We start from the raw sequence: 22532 nt of genomic DNA on the forward strand, positions 1-22532 counted from the left end.
AGCAGACCCATTAGAAAGTTCTATAGTAGTTACAATTGACATTGAACGTAACAACTGTAAGCCTCTCTTCACGCTAAAGAATAAGAATAAAAAAACATAAAGAATGATGCAAGAGGAGGCGAATATCATAAAGAGAGAGAAATCCACACCTGGTATGCGTGTATCTTGTTACCACATATCCACTAGCAAAACGCTAACTGTTTGCCTAACTCTTTTGTCCGTGGGTATTATTACCATTGGACAAATGCCGCCATAGGGAAAAAACAACCCAAAACAACGTCATCACTTCTGGTGTACCCTGGCTGGTCAACACATTTCCAGAATAATGGCAAAAGAGATTTTGATTCGTCTACAACAGCAGAAATAAACATGAGGTTTTTGGTTTCAGCCCCTGTGACTTATTAAGGAAGATTGGTCTCAGTAAAAGCCACAACGCAGCGATGCGTGAAGCAAAGCCGAGCCAGTCCTTGACAGCTTGTGTCATTTTAACAAAGGAAAGAAGAAAAAGCAGTGGAATTGAGCACTAAAACGTCAATATGAAAGTGTACTTAATAATAACAAAAAAAAACTGCTGGACTGATTGATCAATTATTTGATGCATGTCAAAGTTATCAGACATCATTGTGGCAATCAAATAATTTAATAAAATTCAGAATAAACAAGACGCTCTGATCTGAAAAAGAAACTAGATGGGACTTTTATTACTATTTTCAATGCTTTACAGACCCCAAAAATTAAAGCACACGGGAAAATGACTGGCAGATGCTTTAATAAATGAAAAATAAATAAAAGGTATAAAAGGTACAGCTAAATGTCTCACTCCTACAGTGTAGTTAGAACAGCACAAACGAAGGACTATCAGCCCTGTGGTACTTTAGGTGGGCTCCAACATCCAATCTAACACTGTCCCTCCAATGAAAGGGGAAAAAACTCAAAACCAGGCCCCATCAAGTCTGACGCGTTGTCCTCACGGGTGAAGAATTTGCATTTAAGTGGGATCTAAGAAGTGCCTCCAAGAGGCCCTGAACCCCTTTCTAATGCTTGAGCGAGGAGTTGAAGGACAGCAGGCGCTCTCCACCTGTGTCAAAGCGACGCCGCGTTTTCCTACCATTCAACGAGCCTCAGCTAAACCGCACTAAATGTTTCCTCTCATTGCGTCTCACTGCATCTGCTCACACACCTTGGATTACCTACCAAACAGCATGCGCCCTTACTAGTTGGGCTCCTCCATTAATCTGTTCCAAGGCCCCGCACAACCGCGTTAAGTTAACTTCCAGATGGGACTTTACTTTGACAGCCCCCAATATCCTTATTTTCCAGCTGGCACACCAAATTACAGCAGGTAATATATTCAACTTATATTTAATTCAACTGCTTGACCCGTAAAAGCCACGCTGCAGTCCAAATATTTAGATCATTCAGATGACTCCTTAAAAGCATTTGGCTTCCAGCCTCCGCGGTCTGGAGGCCACAGGGTTTGACTTTTAACCAGAAAATCATCAACTGAACTATTTTGCTTTCTAAATTGAAACAATATCTCCCTCGACTCGGATTTAAATCAAAGCCATGACCAGAGCTACGCTGGAGAGGACCACAGGGGAGCCTTCGGGCCACCGCTTCGAATGACCCCCCCCCCCCCCCTCCTCGGCTGGCATATGCACACGATCAGGAAACACAAGCCCTATGATGTCACGGCCAACTGACCCCGCGGATGACAGGTTGTTCTTGCCCGTCAAGTCAAGTCATGTCAACGCTGTGCATGTGGATTTAATTTAAAGCAGCATTATTAGGTCACAGACGCTCAGCTGCCCCCCCCCCACCCCACCTCCCCAGCATGGAGGAGCAACTCTGGACAGGAAACCAGAATTGAATATGAATTAGGCATAAATTACAGAAATTGTGCCTCGGTTGCCAATTCATGACACAGGATCCTATTGTAGCTGATTGCACACATGGCTTTAAAAGGCACGCCAGTAGTTCATGGTATTTACATTTCTGATTGCTTAGGCTTAACTGTCTGTCTGAAATCATACATTTCTGCAATAAACGTGATAATTGTTTTGTGTCTTTTCTTCTTTAAACGTGACAAATGTGTTTTGAAAATGAATACAGACTTTACAATCATTCAGTTATTTTAAAGATGTCACTTAAAGTTAATTAGAAACAACTGAAGGTCCAGGACGATAAAAGGCAGAAGAGATCATCTAAAACGGTGATTTAAATGTCCAAAAACAAATACATTTGTTTTTGGACATTTATGTACCTTAAAATTAAAGGTTATCAGGAAGCAATACACATATTTGAGTAAGACATAAGTTCATAATATAAGATAAATATCCAAGTCAATCTCTTATTAACAAGTATTTGGGTTTATTTCCACTAATGAAATAAATGCAGTAATAGCATTTTTTGTGATAGTCAACTACTTTCCCAAGAGATAATTAAACAGTATACAATAATATAAGAGGATATAAAGCTTTTGTGGAATGTATGTGACAATTTTACATAAACTCTAATGTTTTTACTGATGAGATACTCCTGCAAACTCATGCAATATTACTGAGTTTAGTTTAGAGAGCTAGTTTAAGGGTACTATCAGAAGAGCCCGTTACATAAGGAAAGCAATCATAAGCCATGAAAGAGATTTGGAACAAAATTAATCAAGAATGGTTCTGCTGTCTGGCGTCTGAAAGACCACCGACACCTAAAGGTTACCAAGTATCAACAGAGCAGAGGCTTCTTGTACTTTAGGACAGAGAATAGTTCCTTTTAGAAGGATTGATATTCTACTTTCTACTTCCCTGCAGAGGTAAATGAAGCAATAATCTGATGTAGTCTCCTCTGAGTCGCTCAGAGTCTATATTAAAAGTATTTAACTGAATTGCAACCTTCTTTGAATAAACTGCTCGGTATTACCACTCACACATGTGCTTTACTTCAAAGAACGGCCTCGGGGGAAATGCAAATGACATGACTGAAATCAGCAGTTTTCTCTAAATACTGGCTTTCCAAAGCTTGCTTTTGGATCTCCTCGACTAAATAAACCTTGCCATGCATGCATTAATACCAATTATTGTAGAAGTAAAAGTAATACCATGCAGGTCCCCTGCCAAATATATTACAGAGCGCTCGATTACTGCAATGATGAACAGATGTGCCACCCGGCGCCAAAGTTTGATTTGGACCGTGTTGTGTTTTCTCCAGGGACATTACAAAATAAAATGTGCATAAAAAAGAGGCATAAGAAGTACTACAGATACAATAAAACATGAGTTTAACTCAATCCCTAAAGACTGCATTATTAAAGGAGGGTTAAACAAAAGGGGGGGGGGGGTAAACTAAATGAGGTCAATTGAGGGTCAAATAGCAGAACACCACATAACGTCTTTTCAATGAGCTGCTTGCAGTAACTCACATACACACTATGAACTGAAAAGACCTGCTGTATATATATATGTATATATATATATATATATATATATATATATATATATTGCATATCCCCGGTTTGTGTACCTTCTGTCTACAACTGTTCCACTGTGAAGGCAATAAATATATATTTTAAGTGTGACACTTTTGTATTGAATTGTCTTATTTTGTTGACCCATCTTCTCCGTCTGTAGGATTTACGTGTGTTCAGAACCCCGCGTACATTGAGCGCTTCCTTTGGAGCAGGGGTCCCCAACCTTTTTTGCCCCACGGACCGGTTCCACGTTAAGACAATATATTACAGACGAAAAAACAGGCCGACGGGGGGTGGTAGAAGTGATGGGGGGGGGGGGGGGAATGGCAAGAAGAACGCTTCGGTGACGCTTGGGAATTGTGTCAAGGGAGAGAATCCGGTCGTATTTCAAAATAAAATATTTTTCAGAAAAGACAAGTTTAAAAGCCCGGTACCAAGTCGTCCGAGGACCGGTACCGGCCCGCAGCCCAGTGGTTGGGTGCCCCTGCTTTAGAGGCACAGACGTGTGTTTTGTTTTTGCCAGAAAATTATCGCATTTAGAAACAACACAAATTTCACAGTTATGTTTCTTTAATAATCTTTACATTGAGAAAAAGCTAATTCAACATGTTTATATGTCGTTTTGCATGTGAATGAAATAAATAATGTGAAGAACAACAACCAAAATATGAAAAATAAAGTAGAATTGCCTATTTAAGTTTGGCAATTCGGCACCACAGGTTTCAAGATCTGAAGGGGCGGGAGTGAAACCGCCATGGCTGAGGACTCTTGGTTGCAGTGGAAGTCTTGGCTGAGAAGGATACACAGCGAGAGAAGCAAAGGAAAACAAAGAAGGAGACTGCACACATCCTAACTGAGAGGATGCAGACATGAATACAGACCCAGCTGCAACACTTCACCTGAAATATGTGTCACGTGGCTTCAACTGAAATCAAATCCAGGGCTGCCCACTTGTTACATTTGGAGAGAGCTTCGAAGAAAAAAAAAAAAACCGCGGCTCCTGCATTGACGGGAGAGCTGCACGTTTGCAGAGATTTGGTTAAAACCTGACTGAACAGTAAGAGTTCTTAGTAAGAGCCGAGTATGGAAACAAATGCGGCCCTATATGTTGAAATTGTGTGTAGCTCAATATGCATGTTGCTCATGAGGTCACGTGACTGCAGACACTGGAGGAAGTGGCCCTGCAGGTATTGACTGAGAAAAAGCCCCAACCAGCCAGGTAATGACAAATAATTCAAGTAAAGTGTCGCATCAATCTAAACTGTAACAAAACATTAAAGCTGCAAAAATGAATCATTTATTGTAAACAAATAAATTAGTTTCATTAAAAAAAAAAAAAAATCCTTCTGAAATGCAAAAACTGGCCAAAGTGAAGAGAAACGGCAGGAAATGATTCAAAATGATAGAGAGGAGGTATCCATGCTCTTTAGTTTGTTTGATGGACAACGATGAAAGCTGAAAAAGAGCAGCTCACTGCACTGTACTCAATGAGCTGCAGTGACACTGCGTAGCATTAACAAAATAAAATCCATCATTCATAGTCTGGACATATATCTCTATATGTTCCACTATAACGTTTAATAGCATCATAAGTAATAACAAAGTGACTATAAATGAAAGTTGTTTTTGTGGCGGTCTGCAGAATCACTCGACTGAGCCTCCGACTGACTTCCTTTCATTGATGAGACATCAGGACGAAATCTAAAAATCCCACCGTTTTGATCAGCTTATTTTGACAAACCGTTGTTTTTGTGACATAAGAAAACAGTTTATAAGAATTTGTTTTCTTAAGTAATAAAGACTACATCATATATTATAAAATATACTTTATTAGTACTTAAAATATTGAATATCTATTAGAAAAATAATTTCCTATAGTGGTTATTTTTTAAGGAATCTTAAATGACATTTTTGGGTTATTGTTTTAATTTTCTTTTTCTTTTCTTTTAAATGATTTAAACTGACAAAGATGAAGGAGAGAAGAAGCCATTCTAAATTGCATTTCAACTGAGTAAAAAAGATCAATAATACAAATGAAAATATTTTCCTCTGTACAAACTGTATTTACTCATAAAGAGATACGAGAGGTCTGACCAAGAGCACCAGCAAAATATTAAATAAAATATTCAGTAATAAAACCATACTGTACAAAGATACACATACAAAATACACCGACAGTCATCTGTTGCTGTTCCATAAAGTTCATAATATTAAATCTTATACACAAATATACACTTGTGTACTTCGAATACAGGGACAAGACAGCAACAACAACAACAAAGAACATTTACTTCACGCCTCATGGATGAAATAAATATGTTATATGTTATAGGTATGTGGCGTTGTTGAACAACACTGTTCCTGATCTGTGGGTCTTAATTTGGAGCCTCGGCTCAAAATGGGATCCGTGTGTTCTCAGTGATCCCCTGAGTGGAGCAGCATTGTGTTGTTTTTTTATGCATTTCTTTTTTTTCTTTTTCTTTTCATGATTCTAATCAGCACCATGCCACTGCAAGGGCCCGTTTGGGTGGGCCTGGCAGCTGGTCCACCACCCGTGGCGCTTGATACTCAGCGCTCACTTGGGGATCCCCTACGGCTTCGGGCAAAAAAAAAAAAAAAAAACACGCTCGGGATCACGCGTGACTTGAGGTCATGTTCAGCACACACCACACATCCACTCACAGTGACGAGGGGGAAAAAAAAACGAGGTTAGGACTATCGTACCGGCTTCCATGGTCGGCGCTGCCAGGAGGCGGAGCCTGGGCAGGGCTGCAGGTTGCACTGCTCCACGTCGGGCGGCTTGTCCAGGATGTCGCAGTTGTAGACGTTCAGCATCTGGCCGCTGGGCCTCTGACAAACCACCAGGCGGGTCCTCCTTCCGCCGCCGCAGGTCTGTGTGCACTGAGGGGGAGGCAAAGGCGGAAAGTATGTCTTTATTGTATAATACAACAACCGTAAGGTGATGCTTATAGTAGGTCTCGGACCGTCGAATCCCAAAACTCACTTCTCCCCAGACACCGAAGTTCCACACGGGGCAAGGTCCCGAGTCGCAGCGCTTGGACTCGTCAGGTTTGACCCTCTCGTCGCAGTAGCTGTTGCTGCGTCCGTCGGCGTCCTGGCACACCACCACTCGCCTCTGGAACCCGCCCGCACAGGTGCTGGAACACTGCAGAGCACACGCTCCATCGGTGAGGGGGGGGGGGGACGTCAACGTTTAAGTTTTGCCGTGTGTCAATTATTATTTCTTATCTGTGTTAAAAAGGATACTTGGATACTTGTCTAGAGCTTCTGAATGAATTTACTTTTCAAGTTTTCGGCGTAAAATAGTGGTGAATAGAAGTTTTCTACTGTGTAACAGAATGATAGAGCAGGTTCTATCAGTCTATCGCGGCCATAGTAAGAACTCGTCTTCCATCTGATTAAAGTAACAAAGACCAAAAAGAGCCACACTGTTCAAAACCTCGGTCCATAAAAAGCCGATCTCAACAACACAGCCTTGAAGGGGGCGGGGGGGCGGGGGGCCGCGGGGTGCACTCTGCATCCAATTAGGATGACACATCCCCTCTGCCGATGGGAGTGAGCACATGCGATGCCCTGTGCCGTGTGTTGAGGGAGGACGGCACAGGGTGAGACTGAGCAGGACTCGACTGGGACGAACGCTGCTCTGTGTTTTTGAAAAACCACATTAAGCCCCACAGAACACATCTCATTCAAAATGTCAAATCTAGCTCCCGAGTCACGAGATTGATTGATGTAATAACTGAAACATAAAATGCCAATCGTAAGTGCAACATTTCACCAATATCCTCTGGCATTACCATAGATAAAAAATCAGGCTGAAAAAGGGAATTCCATGTAAGTGCAATGATTTAATCAACTTAAAGGGATTAACAAGTGATTGTGGATGAGATTAACTCATGCACTACCTAGCATGTCGATTTAGAATTTCATTCCAAAACCGAAACCCAAAATAACGACACACGGGAGACGCAACCCAAACTGCCGCCATGCACCTATAGTTGAATGAACAGATTCCTGCCAGACCTGAAAACACCGGACATAGTTAAACGATAAAGACCTGAAGCCTGACCAAGTTTTTGACAATTTGATTCAAGGCCAAAGACATTAAGAGAATTAGGAGCCCGAAGCCTCTTTTAGGTTTGTTAGTTCTAGATACAATTCAGCCAAATGGATGGTGTTTATAAAGTGCTTTATGGCCATCTGCCCATGTAAATGGAAACATCTGCTACCTTCAAGGGAACGTGTTCACAAGAATGTGTTTACACACAGACACCTTTGTGCGTGACGATAAACAATCTTTATCCATAAAAAACCCCCCACTAAACCACCTAACTGAACTATAATGACTGTACCGCCAGACAAAGGTTTTCTGCCCTATTTCCCCCTAAGGCCCATGTGACGTACTGCGCCCCAGGGTCCCGTCCTCCACTGGTTGTCCGCCGAAGGCACGTTCCAGCTGCTGTGGCCCGGGTGGCGCCCGGGGTCCTGCGGGTACCCGTAGGGCTGCTCATCGCTGCGCCGGCGGCTGTAGACGGAGGGGCAGGGCGCCGCCGTGCACTCTTGCTCCGTCGCGATCTGCTCATCCGGGTCGCAGAAGGAGCGCTCCACCGGCTGGTGGTAGTTGGAGCAGACCACCTGCCTGGTGGCTCTTCCGACGCCACAGGTCACCGAGCACTGGGGGGGGGGGGGGACAACAGGGAAACCGAGGTGGCACAAATGTTGAAACGGTTGAAAACTTCATGGTGTGAAGCCCTGTGTCACGTGTCGCCCCGTTAAAGGTTAAAGTGTGTAGCTGTGGACGTAAGCGGAGCAGAGAGCTACTAAATATGACAGTTTGGGCTTTTGCATTTGAAAGGATGCCGATGCCACCACTGCTTTCAGCAGCCTCGTCAGAGTGGGTGGGACTCTCTTCACAAATCAAAACTATCGAAATATCGAAAGTCTCTGCAATTGGGAAACATCTGTATTGATTGATTGTTTTTTGCTGTTTTACTCACAGGGGACCACTCCCCGGCGCGCCATTGGCCGCAGGGGCTGAAGCAGGCCGAGGACTCGGGGGGCCGGGGCAGGTGGGTGCAGTGCGACTCGTCAGCGACTCCTCCCCGGGCGTCTCGGCAGCTGACGTAGCGCTCCCGCGTCCCCTTTCCACAGGACACGGAGCACTGGAGGTGGAGCGGAGATGAGATCAATATTTGTCTCGTGTCGAGCGACATGCAGGCTGTGCAACAGCTGGCAGCCCAGATTGGTGATAAGTTAAATATATATAGTGTACAATACATATCAGGTATCCTTGGTTCCATTGACCCTGTAGTAGACAAATCAATACCCAGATAAAGCAGAAGGAAGTTGTATTGAAAGCCTGCAATTGTGTTTGAATTTGAAATGACTAAATGGCCTTTTGCTTCTTTAATGAATACTAAATATATCCGGTTTCCCGATGCTTTGATTCCTCTGTTTGCGGGTGGTGAGGAAACGCTGAATCACTTCCTGTGGGCGAAAGTATTTCCCAGCGTGATGCAAAAAAGCCCAATTCGAGACATTTTGCAGATGCATTCAATGAGGATGAGTCATTCTTATCAAAGAGAACAACTGTTCCTCAGGATCAGGTTGATTGTCAGTTGCAATTGCAATAAGTACCTGGCTTGTCTTACTCCGGGAAACAGATAACGCGTCATTTGAGATTTTATCCTGATCGGCTCCCAGCTGCTCACACTCTATTGTAGCTGCCCCACTGCCGTGTCACAGGGACATCACAGGAAACACTTGTGAGGGGGTGAATATCTAATTCCAGCTCCAGCAGCCACCTTTGTATCCCTCTCATATCACTTTAAACAGGATCCCAGTTCCGCTGCTCGAGGGGGGTGTTGCATGGATGTGTGCGTGCGATCTGTGTGTGTGTGTGTGTGTGTGTGTGTGTCTGTGAGACCACACTGGCGCTGGCCTCTTTGACATGTGAGCTCACGCCGACGTACGGATTGACAGACGGGGCTCAATCCTCGAAACCGTAGACTCGTGTTTAGATGAAATCTGGTTTTCATCTGCGACGGGTAACAATGCAAAGTATCAGAGAGAGACAGAGGGGCCTCTCAGCCCAGACAGTGGAGCCTGTGTGTGTGTGTGTGTGTGTGTGTGTGTGTGTGTGTGTGGATGCAGCAGTGGGGTAGAGGAGACAATGCCAAAGCGGATCATGGTCCTGTACAGTATGTGCTATCTGAAAGAATGCCGCGGTGCACAATAAAGTTTAACTTGTCGATCTGGTACCATGTGGCAGAGCCAACATTATTGGAGTGTGGTTTCCTTAAATTAAAAACAAAAACAAAGCCACACATGTATTTATACAAACGTTTTCTGCCATTCTCATTTTTGCCTCTTTGAGTGTTAAAGTCAGAATCCCAAAGCCCAGTGGACCATTTCTCTACAAGCTACACACAGGAAACAATGCATTGCTTTTGGATATTCTTTGGACTGTAATGTGCTCTGTTGTTTTTCCTACCGCAGTCCAGGAGCCGTATCTCCACTGGGTCACGATCCGAGCAAAGTTATCAGGACGAGCCGTGCTTTGAACCGGAGAGGCCCAGGGACACGCCGGCGTCTCGCAGTCCTACGACAAACAACGCGCAAACACAGTCGGGGTGATGACTCGGGTCGTGCGTCACTGCGTTTTTCTAAGCAACGCGAGAAAATGCATCTAAAATACAATAAAAAAAACCCATTTCATTCCTCCCTTGGATTCGATTCAATTCAGTTAAAGAAAACAAACAAATAAAAACGAAAAGAAAAGTTTGTAGAGATGACATCACGTATTTGACGTATGTCTATAACGCACAAACAGCCGAGGAAGATATCACCTATCTGGAGCCTGAAGGCTCATCAGTGCAATATCTTTAATCTCTTTACTGAAGACAAAATCGCAAATCCAAGTGGCGCTTGCGGTGAGTGTCAGTTTCCTTTGTTTTACCTGACTGTCTCTAGGCCTCGCTGCGGCGTTGCACTCCCTGTCGTCCACCGTGTCGCCGTATTGCCCCGACACACACCTAACCGCTCTCATCTGGTAGCCATGGCCGCAGGTCACCGCGCACTGAGGGACAAACAAACATACGGAGACGCGTCAAACGCGGGAAGATGGAGGCCCGCCGGCTGTCTCAGACTCTGCCCAAGTATGTCGAGGTTCATTTCTTAGGTCGGCATGGTCTGGGTCAGACACGCGCGCACGCACGCACACACACACACACACGCATTAATGAGCACATGCGTCCCCGTACACACCGACATAATCGACCCTTTACCCAATTCCTACCTCAATCACATTCAGGAACAACATGGCAGCAGAGGAGGTGCCACAGGACTGGTTTATTTGAGTAGCCAATTATAATTACCCAGGCATTAACAACCTGATATATTCCAGCTCTGTAAATACCCCGATCTGACTTCATACAAACAGGGGGGGGGGGCATTAGACCCAACAGTATGAACTAGACTAAACATGTGCCATTCATGCAGGTTGTACTCAATTTGTGCTTTACCCAAACAGAGCTGATTCCATACAGAAATATTTGGAATCTTAGCGAGCGGTTGTGTGTGTGTGTCAGAGAGCGTGTGTGTGTGTGTGCACATTGAGTGTCAGATTTAGTCTTCAGGATGTCAGGGGCAAAGCGAAAGCACCGTGGAGGAAATGGCAGCTGGAGTCGGAGCACGCTCCACCGTAACTTGCCGATGTATAAGGTTTCACGCGCGCACAGACACACACACAGACACACACTTACACACACACGTACTTGAAACATACACCGTCAATGATACGCACCACATTTTACTCTCCGTGGCGACGCACACACACACACACATACAGATCAAGTAACAGATTTGAGTCAGGAGCGGCCTGCTCCGTGCGGCCCATTTCCTTGGGCCCTCTGCATCCAGCCACTCTCCCGCCCCCCCCGTGTGTGTGTGTGTGCACATCTGAGGGGGGGGGGAGACTCACCGTTCCCCAGACGCCGACCTGCCAGGACGCGCAGTCGGGCAGCTCGCAGCCGCCCACGGAGGCGGGCTTGCTGGACGGGTCGCAGAGGTGCTCGCTTAGCTTTTCCTGCCCGGCCCCCGTGCTGCAGGACACTTGGCGGTGTCTCGTCCCCTTCCCACAGGTCACCGGGCACTGGGTGGGAAAAGGTGGAGGAGAAGTCATTAATATCACAGTACGCAAAACAAAAAAATCTCAACACCTTAATACTGCACAACACGCCTGGAAATATAGTGCTAGCGCTGGGTTTTTTTTTTTTTTTAGTTCCCCACCTCGCTCCACTCGCTCCCTGTCCACTTGGGGCACGGCTGCTCGCCGCAGGCTTCGGTGACCAGCCGCTGGTATTCGCCGCACTCGCTGTCCACCAGCCGCCTGCCCCGGTTGTTCATGCAGTAGGACTCCCGGGTGCGGCTCCCGCGCCCGCAGGTCTTGGAGCACTGCGCGTGCGACAAACACACAAGTTCAGCCCCACTTAATTCGCTCTCTACAACGTCAAAGTGGCAAAAGTGATGAAAGTGCAGATCAGAAACAGCCTTTGCAGTACGTTCACTTGGATTGAAAAAAAAGGGGAAATATTTAACAATATCTCATTTGACCAGGGGCCTATTTTATCTTCTCGATGTTCCATCGCTCTGTGTAACAACCCCCCCCCCCCCCCCCCCCACTGAACGTACCTGTGACCAGGCGCCGTACTGCCAGCTCTTCAGCAGACAGTCCCCGTGGCACGGCTCCCTGGTCTGAGGCTTGGCGGCGTCTCCGCACGCGCCGGCCTCCATCCGGTCGCTCTGTCTCTTCCTCAGGCTGTACTTCACGCACTGGACGTCCAAGCTGCGGTAGCCGGGGCCGCACTTGGCGGAACACTCGCTCTTCCCGGCGACGTGCCACCTGCGCGGAGAGAGAGAGAGAGAAGGTGTGAGGAGACCGGGGGGGTGGGGGGGTTTGGCCGCGTGGGCTGCAGAAATTTGTGCATCAACGCGCACCTGACTTCACAATCCGGGTTGCAGGGCTCGGCGGCGGCAACGGGACGCGGCAGGTGCTCGCAGCGCTGGTCAGACACCTCGAGGTGGTCGCTCTTGCGCACGCACGCGGCCTTCCGCCGTCGCTCTCCTGCACATAGCGAGCGAGGGGGGGTTGGAGTCACATGACGTCTGGTACCGCGTACACATCCAGTCCTTCATCATGCAGCCCCCACAAATATCCTTACTGAATCCCACTGCTCCCACTGGGAGCCTGACTAGCTTGCTTTTAAAGGAGAAATTTGAGGGTCTTAGTCGGGTTAAGGGCCCGAACGAAAGGGAGACTTTATGGAAGAAGGAGAGTGCCTTTTGAAATCCATTTTTTGTTCACGTCATGTGTGTGTGTCATATTGTATTAAAGTTACATTACACTGCTGATACATCAAGTGTCCGGGACCTTAACATTCAGCTCGGGCCAAAGACAAACAGTCATATTGCTCATTTGTGCAAACGTGGAGGCCACGCGGGGGGGGGGGGTCCTACCCTGGCAGATGCGGCTGCAGTCGAGCCAGGAGCCCGAGGGCTCCCACACAAACTGCTCCCTGTGCTCCTCGATGGGTATGTTGAAGGAGTAACGGACGTCTGGGTTGTGGAGGTTTCCCACACACAGGACCTGCGGGAACAATGGTGGGAACGGCAAGGTCAAAAGGCGGGCCCTTATTTTGTCTGAGGCCACCGAGAGATATCAGGCTGTTAGGCGGAGGTTAGAAGACAGTAAACCGTTGCAGGGAGAGAGGCAGAGATCAAGGAGGAGGAAAGATAACGGATTCACCTGCAGAACGAGCTCGTCCTCGATGCGGTCCGTGCAGTTGATGCGCTCCACTTCCGTGTCCGAGCCGCTGTAGTCGATGACGGTTCCCTTGAAGGTGATTTCTCTTTTGAACATGGCCACCACAAAGTTCCCATTCAGGACAGAGTTGGACAGGTTGTCAGATAACGCTGCAATGAGAAATGGACACAAACCAGCTTCTAATGTAAATGAAGGAATGTTTGGTTTTTGCGGATTTGGGAATGTTTATGAGACGAGGCACTTATTATTTAAAGTAAACTGTCCTTGAGCTACTAGACTATTGTTCTGCAGAGCCAGTGTTTCAGGGGAGGTATCTTGAAACCCTGGTGGCACTAAATTGCAGTTATTTGGAGTTAGACTGCGTGACTCCTCTTAATGAGTGACATTGTGAGGCAAACAAAAGATCTCCGCCGACTGCAAATACCAACAAGTGCATGCAAAAACACACACACACTCATGTTACACACACTCAAAGTTGGCCAACTACAATATAAATCCTAAAGAACACTGACCACCTCTCTCTCTCTCTCTCTCTCTTGAACAGAAACATGCAGTTAATTCCTCCCTGAAAGAGCATGCTGAAACAATGTATGTGATTAAATCCCCAGAAGCAGCTTTGTATTCATTTAAGTCTACAAATTGTTGGATGCCAGCAAGTCACTGGGTCTCATTTTCCATGAGATCACTGTGGGGTCGCTGGGGGTTTGGAAAAAGGATCGAAAGACTTTGGTTGTCATCACTGACTTTTTGCAGAAAATATATAAAATGTCATTTTGTCTTGTAATACGAGACCCAATGCGGAGGAGTCTTCTTGCACCAAGTAAGCGAGTTAAAGACTTTAGTAGAAACAAAAGACAAGATGTATCATATAAAACAAAACACGTCATAGAGATAAAAAAAAAAGTTTCAGCAGGACAGAGCTTCACACTCTCCTTTTTTTTTTTTTTAATCATGAGTGCGGTGATCTTCTAAAAAAATGTGTCTTCGCGCCGTACGAGCCCGACTGAGGAAGACACCGACCACGCGTGGCGCGGGAACCCCTCGTGCGCTGTGTGGCTGTGGCCCTCGGCTTCTCACGGCGCCGTGGCAGCCAGTTCCTGCCAGATGTGCTCTCCGACAATTTGACTTAAAACATCTTGAACCATGAGAAAATGGGCGCCCACCCCTACAACATTGGCAAAACTCCTTCTCTCTTTTTCTTTCCACCCCCCCCCGACCCCCCCTCTCTCTGGTCTCCCTCCCTCTTTTACGTGCAAGCACACACGCACACAGAAACGCGCACGCTTGGGCGCGCGTTGGGTCCATCTAACCCTGCGCCCCTGTATCCACTTTCATGCGGCCTGGCCTCCACATGCCTCTAATTAGCACCTATTGCTGCCTCATTTATCTTTCTCAGGGGCTGACACTCCATTTGCTTTCCCAAGCAGCCAGATGGAGCAGCGCCCCTCCTCGTTTTCCTCCATACACACTCAGCACAAATGACAGTTTTCTTTCCCTTATAAAAACAGTTTGAGAGCAGGTTTTTGCCCACGTTTTCCTTGCCCTCCTTCGCTAAAAAGCCTACCTCTGCGGCTCTGGGTCACTAAGCTTGGGTGGCGTGGGGGGGTCATGCCAGCGGATAATGGCATTGACCTATGAGATGAGAACCAAATCATTGGGTTTGACTTCCTCCACTTTGGATCGATTCTCCCAAGAAAACCTTACGCTGTTACGCTGACCCAGACGCACACACACACACACACACACACAGACACACACACGCGAGCAGCGGCACACTCACCGAGGTAGTTGTCGTCCTCCGGCTTTCCAGAGTAGCTGACCTGTTTGATGTCGATGTTGGTGGCTCCGGCTGGGATCCGCACCACTGTGTTGTAGCCTGACGACGAAAAGTAGAAGTCGGAAAAAGTTACACAAATTGTATTAGGCTTCAAAAAGGGGACCGAGCAGACACAACAACAGCACTGATTGGTCGCCCCCCCGGTTTAAAATATCCATAATAGTTTCACTATGCCACACAAAAACTTCCAAAAACTGGGGATTTAAATGTCACACTTGTAAAAACAAAGAAAAAGGTTCTACTCCTCTCAAATAACCCGCAGGAGGCCTTGTTTTAGTCTCAGGGGCCCGACCGTGAAATAACATGTAATCATTCCCTGGACCTACCTTTGGCCTGTAATTACTACACCGGCCTGTTGTCCCGTGATAAACTAACACACACACTACGCGCAGGAGGGAGAGGGAGTGTTTGAAAGCCGAGACACGACAATAAAAATGCAAATGTTGAGCGTGACCGGGGGGGCTGAGTGTGAAATAAGGTATGTAAGCTAAACACTTTTTTAGAACAGAATTGTCCGAATTGTATTAGTATTTAAATATAAATTATTCAACATTGGGAAAATTCAGCCTTTTTAAGTAAAAAAAATAAAATTTTCGGCATGAGCGTGCAAAGTAAGTCCAAGTATTTTGCCATGTCAAGTGTCCCAGCATACATTCTGCTCATTATAGTAACTTCAGATGATGAAGATGATGCACAAGTTAAAGAAACGGTTACTTTTCTACTACTTTAATGATTAGAAAAAATATTATTGAATGGATTACGGGGGGAGGAAGTTCCATCCATAATGCACTGTGCTCATTATGAGCAGCTGTTACTTCCATCCATGGTAAATAATAAATCATATCAATCAATAAAATCGTGACAAAATAGGAGATGACATAACGTGGAGGTTAATTTGTTAGTTACGTAACAGTGAATAATCGCTTGGTTCTTCCAATATGAAAGCCTTAGAATTTGGCCCTGTAACTGCTCACCTGCAGCTTTTAAGGAAGAAACCCAAACTGAATGGAGGAGGTAAAAGGCGTTGGTGGGTGTCACATGATAGTTTGACACCTTGAGCCACTCGGGGGCAGCACTTGGTTTACATATCTACCTCTCATCAGCCGTGTAAATCTTCTCTCTCTCTCTCTCTCTCTCACACACACACACACACACACACACACACACACGCACACACACACACATACAGACACCGTATACTCAAACGTTTCCATTTGAGGTCACACTGTGGCTCACACAGATCTGCTCGCTTTGCATTTATTACCATTCTTTTATTCTGAAACATTATTTGCAACCAGTACTTGTGTGTATAACACCGGGGACAGGACAGGATGGCAAAATGCATTTATGAACAAAATGAATGGACACAAAATGTCTGTGTCAATTGAAAGGTCACCGTTCACAAACTTTACTCATGGACTTGATTTAGAAACCACAAATAAACAAAATACAGAACAAAAAGAAACGCTGTGGTGTGAAGTGAAGAGAGAAACCAAGCTCCAGTTCTCTTTCCTAAGGTCCAGCCCGGTGGGCGGGCCTCGCTAAGGACACAATCCTCAGAGCCTGTTTCCCCCCCCCCCAAGCGGAGCGCAGAAAGAAAGCAGATGGATAAGAGACGCTGGAGCTCGCGTAAGAGTAAACGCGATGGCTGCCGCACCCGGGGGCCTCCATGCTGATGCAAAAGTTGTTTCGCTGCCCAGACCTGAAAAAGGTTTGCATGCAATCAAGCAGTTGGCCCCCGCATTATGCAGGACAAATCAAAAGGGGCGGTGTTGGCTTTGCATCGAAAAAGCTGTGGGAGGGGGCAAAATCAGTTTTTCAAAAGCTCTGCGGAACATTTGTGTTCTGCATATTTTTTTTTTTTTTTTTTACTAAGCCTAATATGTTAAAACAAAACCAGAGATGACATCGCAACCTTCTTTCTTTCTCCTTCTACGTTTCGCTGCGTATCGGAGAGAAGGTCGCTCTGCAGAAGCTGCTGAGTTTAATGTTGGAGAAAGGTCAGCTATTTAGTTTAGCGCCCCCCCCCCCGGTAACCCGAGCTCTGTGACTCACCGTACTGAGCATCGTTGAAGGTCCCCGAGAGGGTCTTGCACGACGAGTTGTCCCCGCCGCACACTCCGCACTTGTCGTTCCTGGCCTTGGAGTTGAGAACGTGGTCGCAGCCCGCTTGCTGAAGACGGGTTTTGGGAACGTTACGTAAAGCCGCGCTTTAACGTGAATGTGATGCCGTGACAGCAGATGTAAATTAGTTTGAGTGTAATGTGTGTGTGTGTGTGTGTGTGTTTATATTATTATACCCTGCAGAGGCCTTGAACACAGATGTCGTAAGTATCTGGTCCACATGGCGTGCCGTCGGTGACGCGGTCCTTCAGCTGATAGTACGCCATGGTCCCAGTGACCCGGCAGAACAGCTTACAGCGATCCTTCATTAATACTGCACGGAGAGAGAGAGGGGGAAACAAACTGTGGAAAAAGTTGCACTGTAGCTGAAGACATTAGTAGGGTACAAATGATGAGATGAAAGACCCGGAAGATTACTTACACATGTTGATGAATAAAAAACACATTTCTTTTATTTTGCAATGTTCATATGACATTTGCTATAATTTGCCAAATTCGTAGCCGTTGTTTGGGAGAATGTATCGCCAGATAATAATAAAAATAATGAGACTCTGCTGGAGGAGGGTAAAGCTTCCAGGAAGTTAATATGGAAGGACTGCGTGTTGATTAATGTTGCTCTTGTTTTGGGGTCACCTAAAGACGTAACCCTTGCAGCTGTTATCGGCAAGACGAAGAACGCACGCAACCCGAAGGAACCCTCTAACTTCCGACCTTTTCCGTCGTCTTCTCCGACATGAAAGCTTACAGGTGAAACTCGAAAAATTAGAATATTGTGCAAAAGCTCATTACTTTTAGTAATTCAACTTAAAAGGTGAAAGCAGTAGCTACAAACGTTCTTCACACACACACTCGAACTTCCGTTTTTTTTCTCGTTGAACGCACCAAACACCTTTAGTGCTGCAGCTCCGGCTCGGGGGCCGAAGCTTTGGGGCCACGCGGGTTGTACTCACTGCCGCTATACTTGGGCACCCAGCGGACGGTGGGAGGCAGCCCGTTGATGTTGAAGTGCTTGCCGTCGAAGTGCGAGCACTGCTCCTCGCGGAAGTCCTTCTGTCCCCGCGGACACGGCTCGGTGTTGCAGGAGCGGAACTTCATCCTGCGGCCGACGCAGAACTTCCCGCCGTTTCTGGGCCTAGAGGCAGGGGGCGAGACCGTTTCTCTTCCTGGTTCAGAGTCTGACACACATTAACGATCTATGATGGGTTGGATTAAAAAAAAATAAAAGCCTGAGCTTTTCTTACTCGGGCTTGTTGCAGTCTCGGGCGGTGCTGCGGGTTCCTCCGCCACAGGACCTGGAGCAAACACTGTAGGGCCCCCAGGGACCCCACTCCCCGTGGACCGGCTGCAGGTCGAACTCCTTGTTCACACACATGCCGTGCTTGCAGTACTGCAGAGTGAACAGAAACGCAAAAAAATGAGCGCAGCTGCGTCGGGCCTCGAAGACAAACACAGACCGCAGAAGCACATGCAGGCACAGCTGGGAGCGGTGCTCATCGGTTCCTTCCTAATCCTCTGTTTACATCTCGCGCTATATTCTTGAAAGAAATCCTAATTCTGCTATTGTTTACCCCCTCAAGTGAGCCATCCAGCTCCTCCAGCTGTCCAAAGAGAAACCGGAGAAGGAAGGACGCGGACAAGAATAAGAGGAGGTGGACGGCAGAAAAGGACGGGAAGTGTCAAACGGAGACGTACAGTATGAGGTAGAACACCTTCACGTCAGTCAATTCTTCTTTTAGACATCATACGGTGGTATTATTCGGGAGCTCTCTGTTTCTCGTGAAGAGTTTTTCAAGCCTGGCGTCATTGACAAATTGACATTCTGTCAACACGAAAATGTTTCATCAAAATGAAAACCATTCGCCGTGCCATTTGTTTTGTTAGGCTCGTCTGGTAAAGACAGAATTACATCATTTTTATTTCATGCGGCAGAGTGGACCCACGTTTTAACATAGAAAACAAGGAGCGCACCCTCTAACCAACCTTTTGCCAAGGAGCGCTAACACTGCTTTCACAAGCAAAGCAACGGCAGGCCCACTTCCCATTGTGTGTAACCAAATCCCCTTCTCATTGGCTGAGATATCCGAAGGGTCCTGTTCACCGAAAGAATGCAGGACAAGACGGCGTCTGTCTGGGCTACGTAGCCACACACAGTACACACAGGCACAGGGAGCCGTGGCACCACGATAAGGAAACTCTAGAGTTGTGATAACAAGAGGAACAAAGTTCATTACTGGCTCAGAATCAGGAACTCAACTTCGTGCCCGTTCGGGGGCCGAGTCTATCTGCTGGGAGGCAAAGGAGGATGCTTCTCGCGGACACCTCCGTCTCCCCGTGTCGTCCCCCCCCCCCTCCCCCCCCGGCACAAGGACGGGAAAGGGCACTGCTATCATCTGAAACTGGCCACACGCCCCGCTCCACTACAAGATATTCCATCCGCTCCTCCAGGTGAAAAAAAGACTCCGACTTCAGTGGATTTTCATAACTACACTAGGAAAACGGGGAGGATATGAATAGAGTTCGTCTTCTTTCAAATGAATTCACAACTTGCAGCCATAAGCTTCAGTGGACACCTGCAAAAAGAGTCAAAAGTCAAGTGCAGACGAGCACATGTAAAAAGCCTGCCTCTACTGCCCTGGTCTAGTGTGTAAAGTCTGTGCACGATGACAGACAGGTGTTAACAGCTTCGGGGGGGTGAGGGGGGGGGTGGACTGTGGCGACCTGGTTTGAGATTCTTCCGGTCCCGTTCCACTGTAAATGCAAAAATAAGGCCGCTGATCATTTGGATTTTAGAAAGGTCTTCAAATAAAAGGGACTAAAAGCAACGTGATAAAAGTGGAAATTGCTTCCATGTTACGAAAAGGCAAACAGGTGCGTGTCGTAGTAACCTCCTAAAAAACTTTTAAAAGTTTTATTAAGAGTTTCCTCTCCCCTTATAGCTCTCGCACCCCCCCCCCCCCTCCCACCCCAACTCCCTTTAGGGTCTCTCTGATACACCTCAGCCACCCATCCCCCCTCATCCCCCTTATGGGGAAGGGACCACCACGGTGCATCCAGCCGGCAGAAAGCGAGGAGAGCCGTCCAACACCAGGCGGACCGCCTGTCAGGGTGGACCAAAAGCCTGTGTAAGCCGCCGAGGCATTCCAACACCCCCCCCCAACCCCTCCCCCCACTGGCACCCTGTGTTTACAACCGTTTTGTTTGGCTTGAAAAGGTGAAAAGAAGAAAGAAGCAAAAAAAAAAAGAAGGGGGGAGTGGAAGAGAGGGGAGAACATCTGTGTGAGATGATGTATGTGTGAGCACATGACTGTGTGCGCGCGTGTGTGTGTGTGTGTGTGTATGTGTGTGTGTTCCTGTGAATGTGCATTAAGTGTGAGAGTGATTGCTGTCTGGAGGCATCTGGGGGCCACGCTCAATTCCAATTAGCCTCTCTTTCCAAAGTGCATGAACAGACCCTCGGAGAACGCCGGGGGTGAAAGGCTTCAAACAGGGCGCGAGGACACAGGCAGACTCTCCTCCCGGGACGTTTGTCCAAATGTGTCCTCAATTGGGAATGTGGTGAGACATTCGAAGGCCTCTTGAGAGAAACCGGTCAGGGCTGCTGACCGGCACATGTTTCAAATTAGGGCTTTCACAAAGACTCACCAACATCGCACCGACCGCTGCATGTCTTCAAACCCACAGTTTCACCTCGCGTCCGCCGTACAGCCACAGAGACTCTGTCCCCCCCCGGACAGTGGGGATATTACCCAAGCACAGCAGCAGCAGCAGCAGCAGCATCTGCTCTGAGCTCCTAAACCGTTTGGAAGTTGGCGCCCTGTAATCGCCTCATCTTCTGAACGCAAGCCGTACATCATCGTAAAGGAATGAGAAGGCAGGCGGCCGATTTGGAAAAAAGCCCTCCGCTCTTTCATTTCCAACAGGCTTCACCTTTTTTTTTTGTGCGGTTGTGTGTGTGTGTGTGTGTGTGTGTGTGTCCACTGGACTGTGCTTAATTAAGACAGACTGCAGAAAACCCCGAGACGTCGGAGGTCACCTGCGGCGCGACATGGACCACCGCCGTTGAATTTCCATTTCAAGTCACGACGCACTATAACTAATCGAACACCTCGACCCGGAGGCCAGCGGCTACAGAGAGCCACGGAGCCGGTCACTGGATCAGCATCCTTTGTGTTGCTCACAAAGAGTCAATCGGCGTCCTTGATCGTCGACCGCATTCACATCGACACGTTCTTCAAGCCCGAGGCGTGCCGACAGTTCCATATTCCTGTTGTTTCTTTGTGTTGAAAAAGTGTAAAACAGGAGGAAAAAGACGGGGGGGGGGGGGGGGAAGGTGAGCTGGAGAGAGCAAGAGATATTTAGCCTCTTTTAGCTCTTTGTTTTTAAATCTATATTATATTTTGGTCCACTTGGAGGGCAGCAAAACAAGCTGTGAACACACCACGGACATTTAATAAAATAAATATGGCCGTGTTGAGAAAGACAATTGTTAGCCATTAGAGAAAATTAGATTTGTCACATTTTTATGTTTTAGATGAAGTAAATATGCAATGAATGAATAAACCACCTTGCATACCATATTTTGATTTCGTCCGTGATCGAATGAATCGAAGTTTAAAAGTGAGATCAGCAGAGAGCAACAGCCATTCCAGCCTCTCACAGTCCCAAACTGCAGCACAGAAAACACACACTGGCTGCCAGAGGGAGTTGAGGCCAAACACTCGCCGCCCTGGCTTCACTTTGCGAGGTCCTCACTATCTCGCTCTCTAATTGGCTGAAACCAGAGCGGGTCGTCATTCTGTCCAGAAGGAATTCTCTGGAAACCAAAAGCAACTTCCCATTTGTTCACTTACACTAACCACTCCATTAATCCCCTCTGCTAAGAGAATCTGAAAGCTTTTGGGCTTTTACACACATAACGAAATTGAATTAAATCTAAAACACTTGAGTATGTTGTTTTGTCACTTTGCAACAAACTTCCTCTGAACAGTCAGCGAGGGAGGGAGCTTTTCGGTCGAGGCCACATTCGAGCGGACAATAAAACGGACACACGTGAGCACAATAAGGACTCTGGTAACAAAACACTTCATTCAAGCCGCGCCACCCACCGAGCGGCGAGGTGGCGAGAGGCGGCGCAGCGATCTTCTGATGGCGGATGTGCGGATACGGGGGGGGCAAGCTTTGGCTTCACAGGCACTTATTGACCACGCTGGCTGGCCCCCTAATCTACACACACAAACACACACACACAAACACACACACTAAAA

The 22532-nt window shown here is 47.0% G+C and overlaps 1 protein-coding gene across 1 annotated transcript in view; it reads right to left on the bottom strand.

The window, feature by feature from the left end:
• LOC119195747 (A disintegrin and metalloproteinase with thrombospondin motifs 20-like) overlaps positions 1-20916 on the bottom strand; it is a 34473-nt gene extending 13557 nt beyond the window's left edge. Inside the window, exons 1-18 of the mRNA XM_062562996.1 lie at positions 20911-20916; positions 18510-18745; positions 18219-18400; positions 17445-17581; positions 17200-17317; positions 15088-15183; positions 13290-13456; positions 13001-13130; positions 12482-12608; positions 12176-12386; positions 11774-11938; positions 11466-11636; positions 10443-10562; positions 9978-10085; positions 8482-8646; positions 7889-8158; positions 6468-6629; positions 6188-6364 (exon numbers count right to left, since the gene is read on the bottom strand). Of these exons, the coding sequence (XP_062418980.1) occupies positions 6188-6364; positions 6468-6629; positions 7889-8158; positions 8482-8646; positions 9978-10085; positions 10443-10562; positions 11466-11636; positions 11774-11938; positions 12176-12386; positions 12482-12608; positions 13001-13130; positions 13290-13456; positions 15088-15183; positions 17200-17317; positions 17445-17581; positions 18219-18400; positions 18510-18745; positions 20911-20916 (2748 nt within the window). The remainder of the gene's footprint in view (positions 1-6187; positions 6365-6467; positions 6630-7888; positions 8159-8481; positions 8647-9977; positions 10086-10442; positions 10563-11465; positions 11637-11773; positions 11939-12175; positions 12387-12481; positions 12609-13000; positions 13131-13289; positions 13457-15087; positions 15184-17199; positions 17318-17444; positions 17582-18218; positions 18401-18509; positions 18746-20910) is intronic.
• Between the last annotated feature and the right edge of the window lie 1616 nt (positions 20917-22532).

This window comes from Pungitius pungitius, chromosome 6, assembly GCF_949316345.1.
Source record: "Pungitius pungitius chromosome 6, fPunPun2.1, whole genome shotgun sequence".
Classification (NCBI taxonomy): Eukaryota; Metazoa; Chordata; class Actinopteri; order Perciformes; family Gasterosteidae; genus Pungitius; species Pungitius pungitius.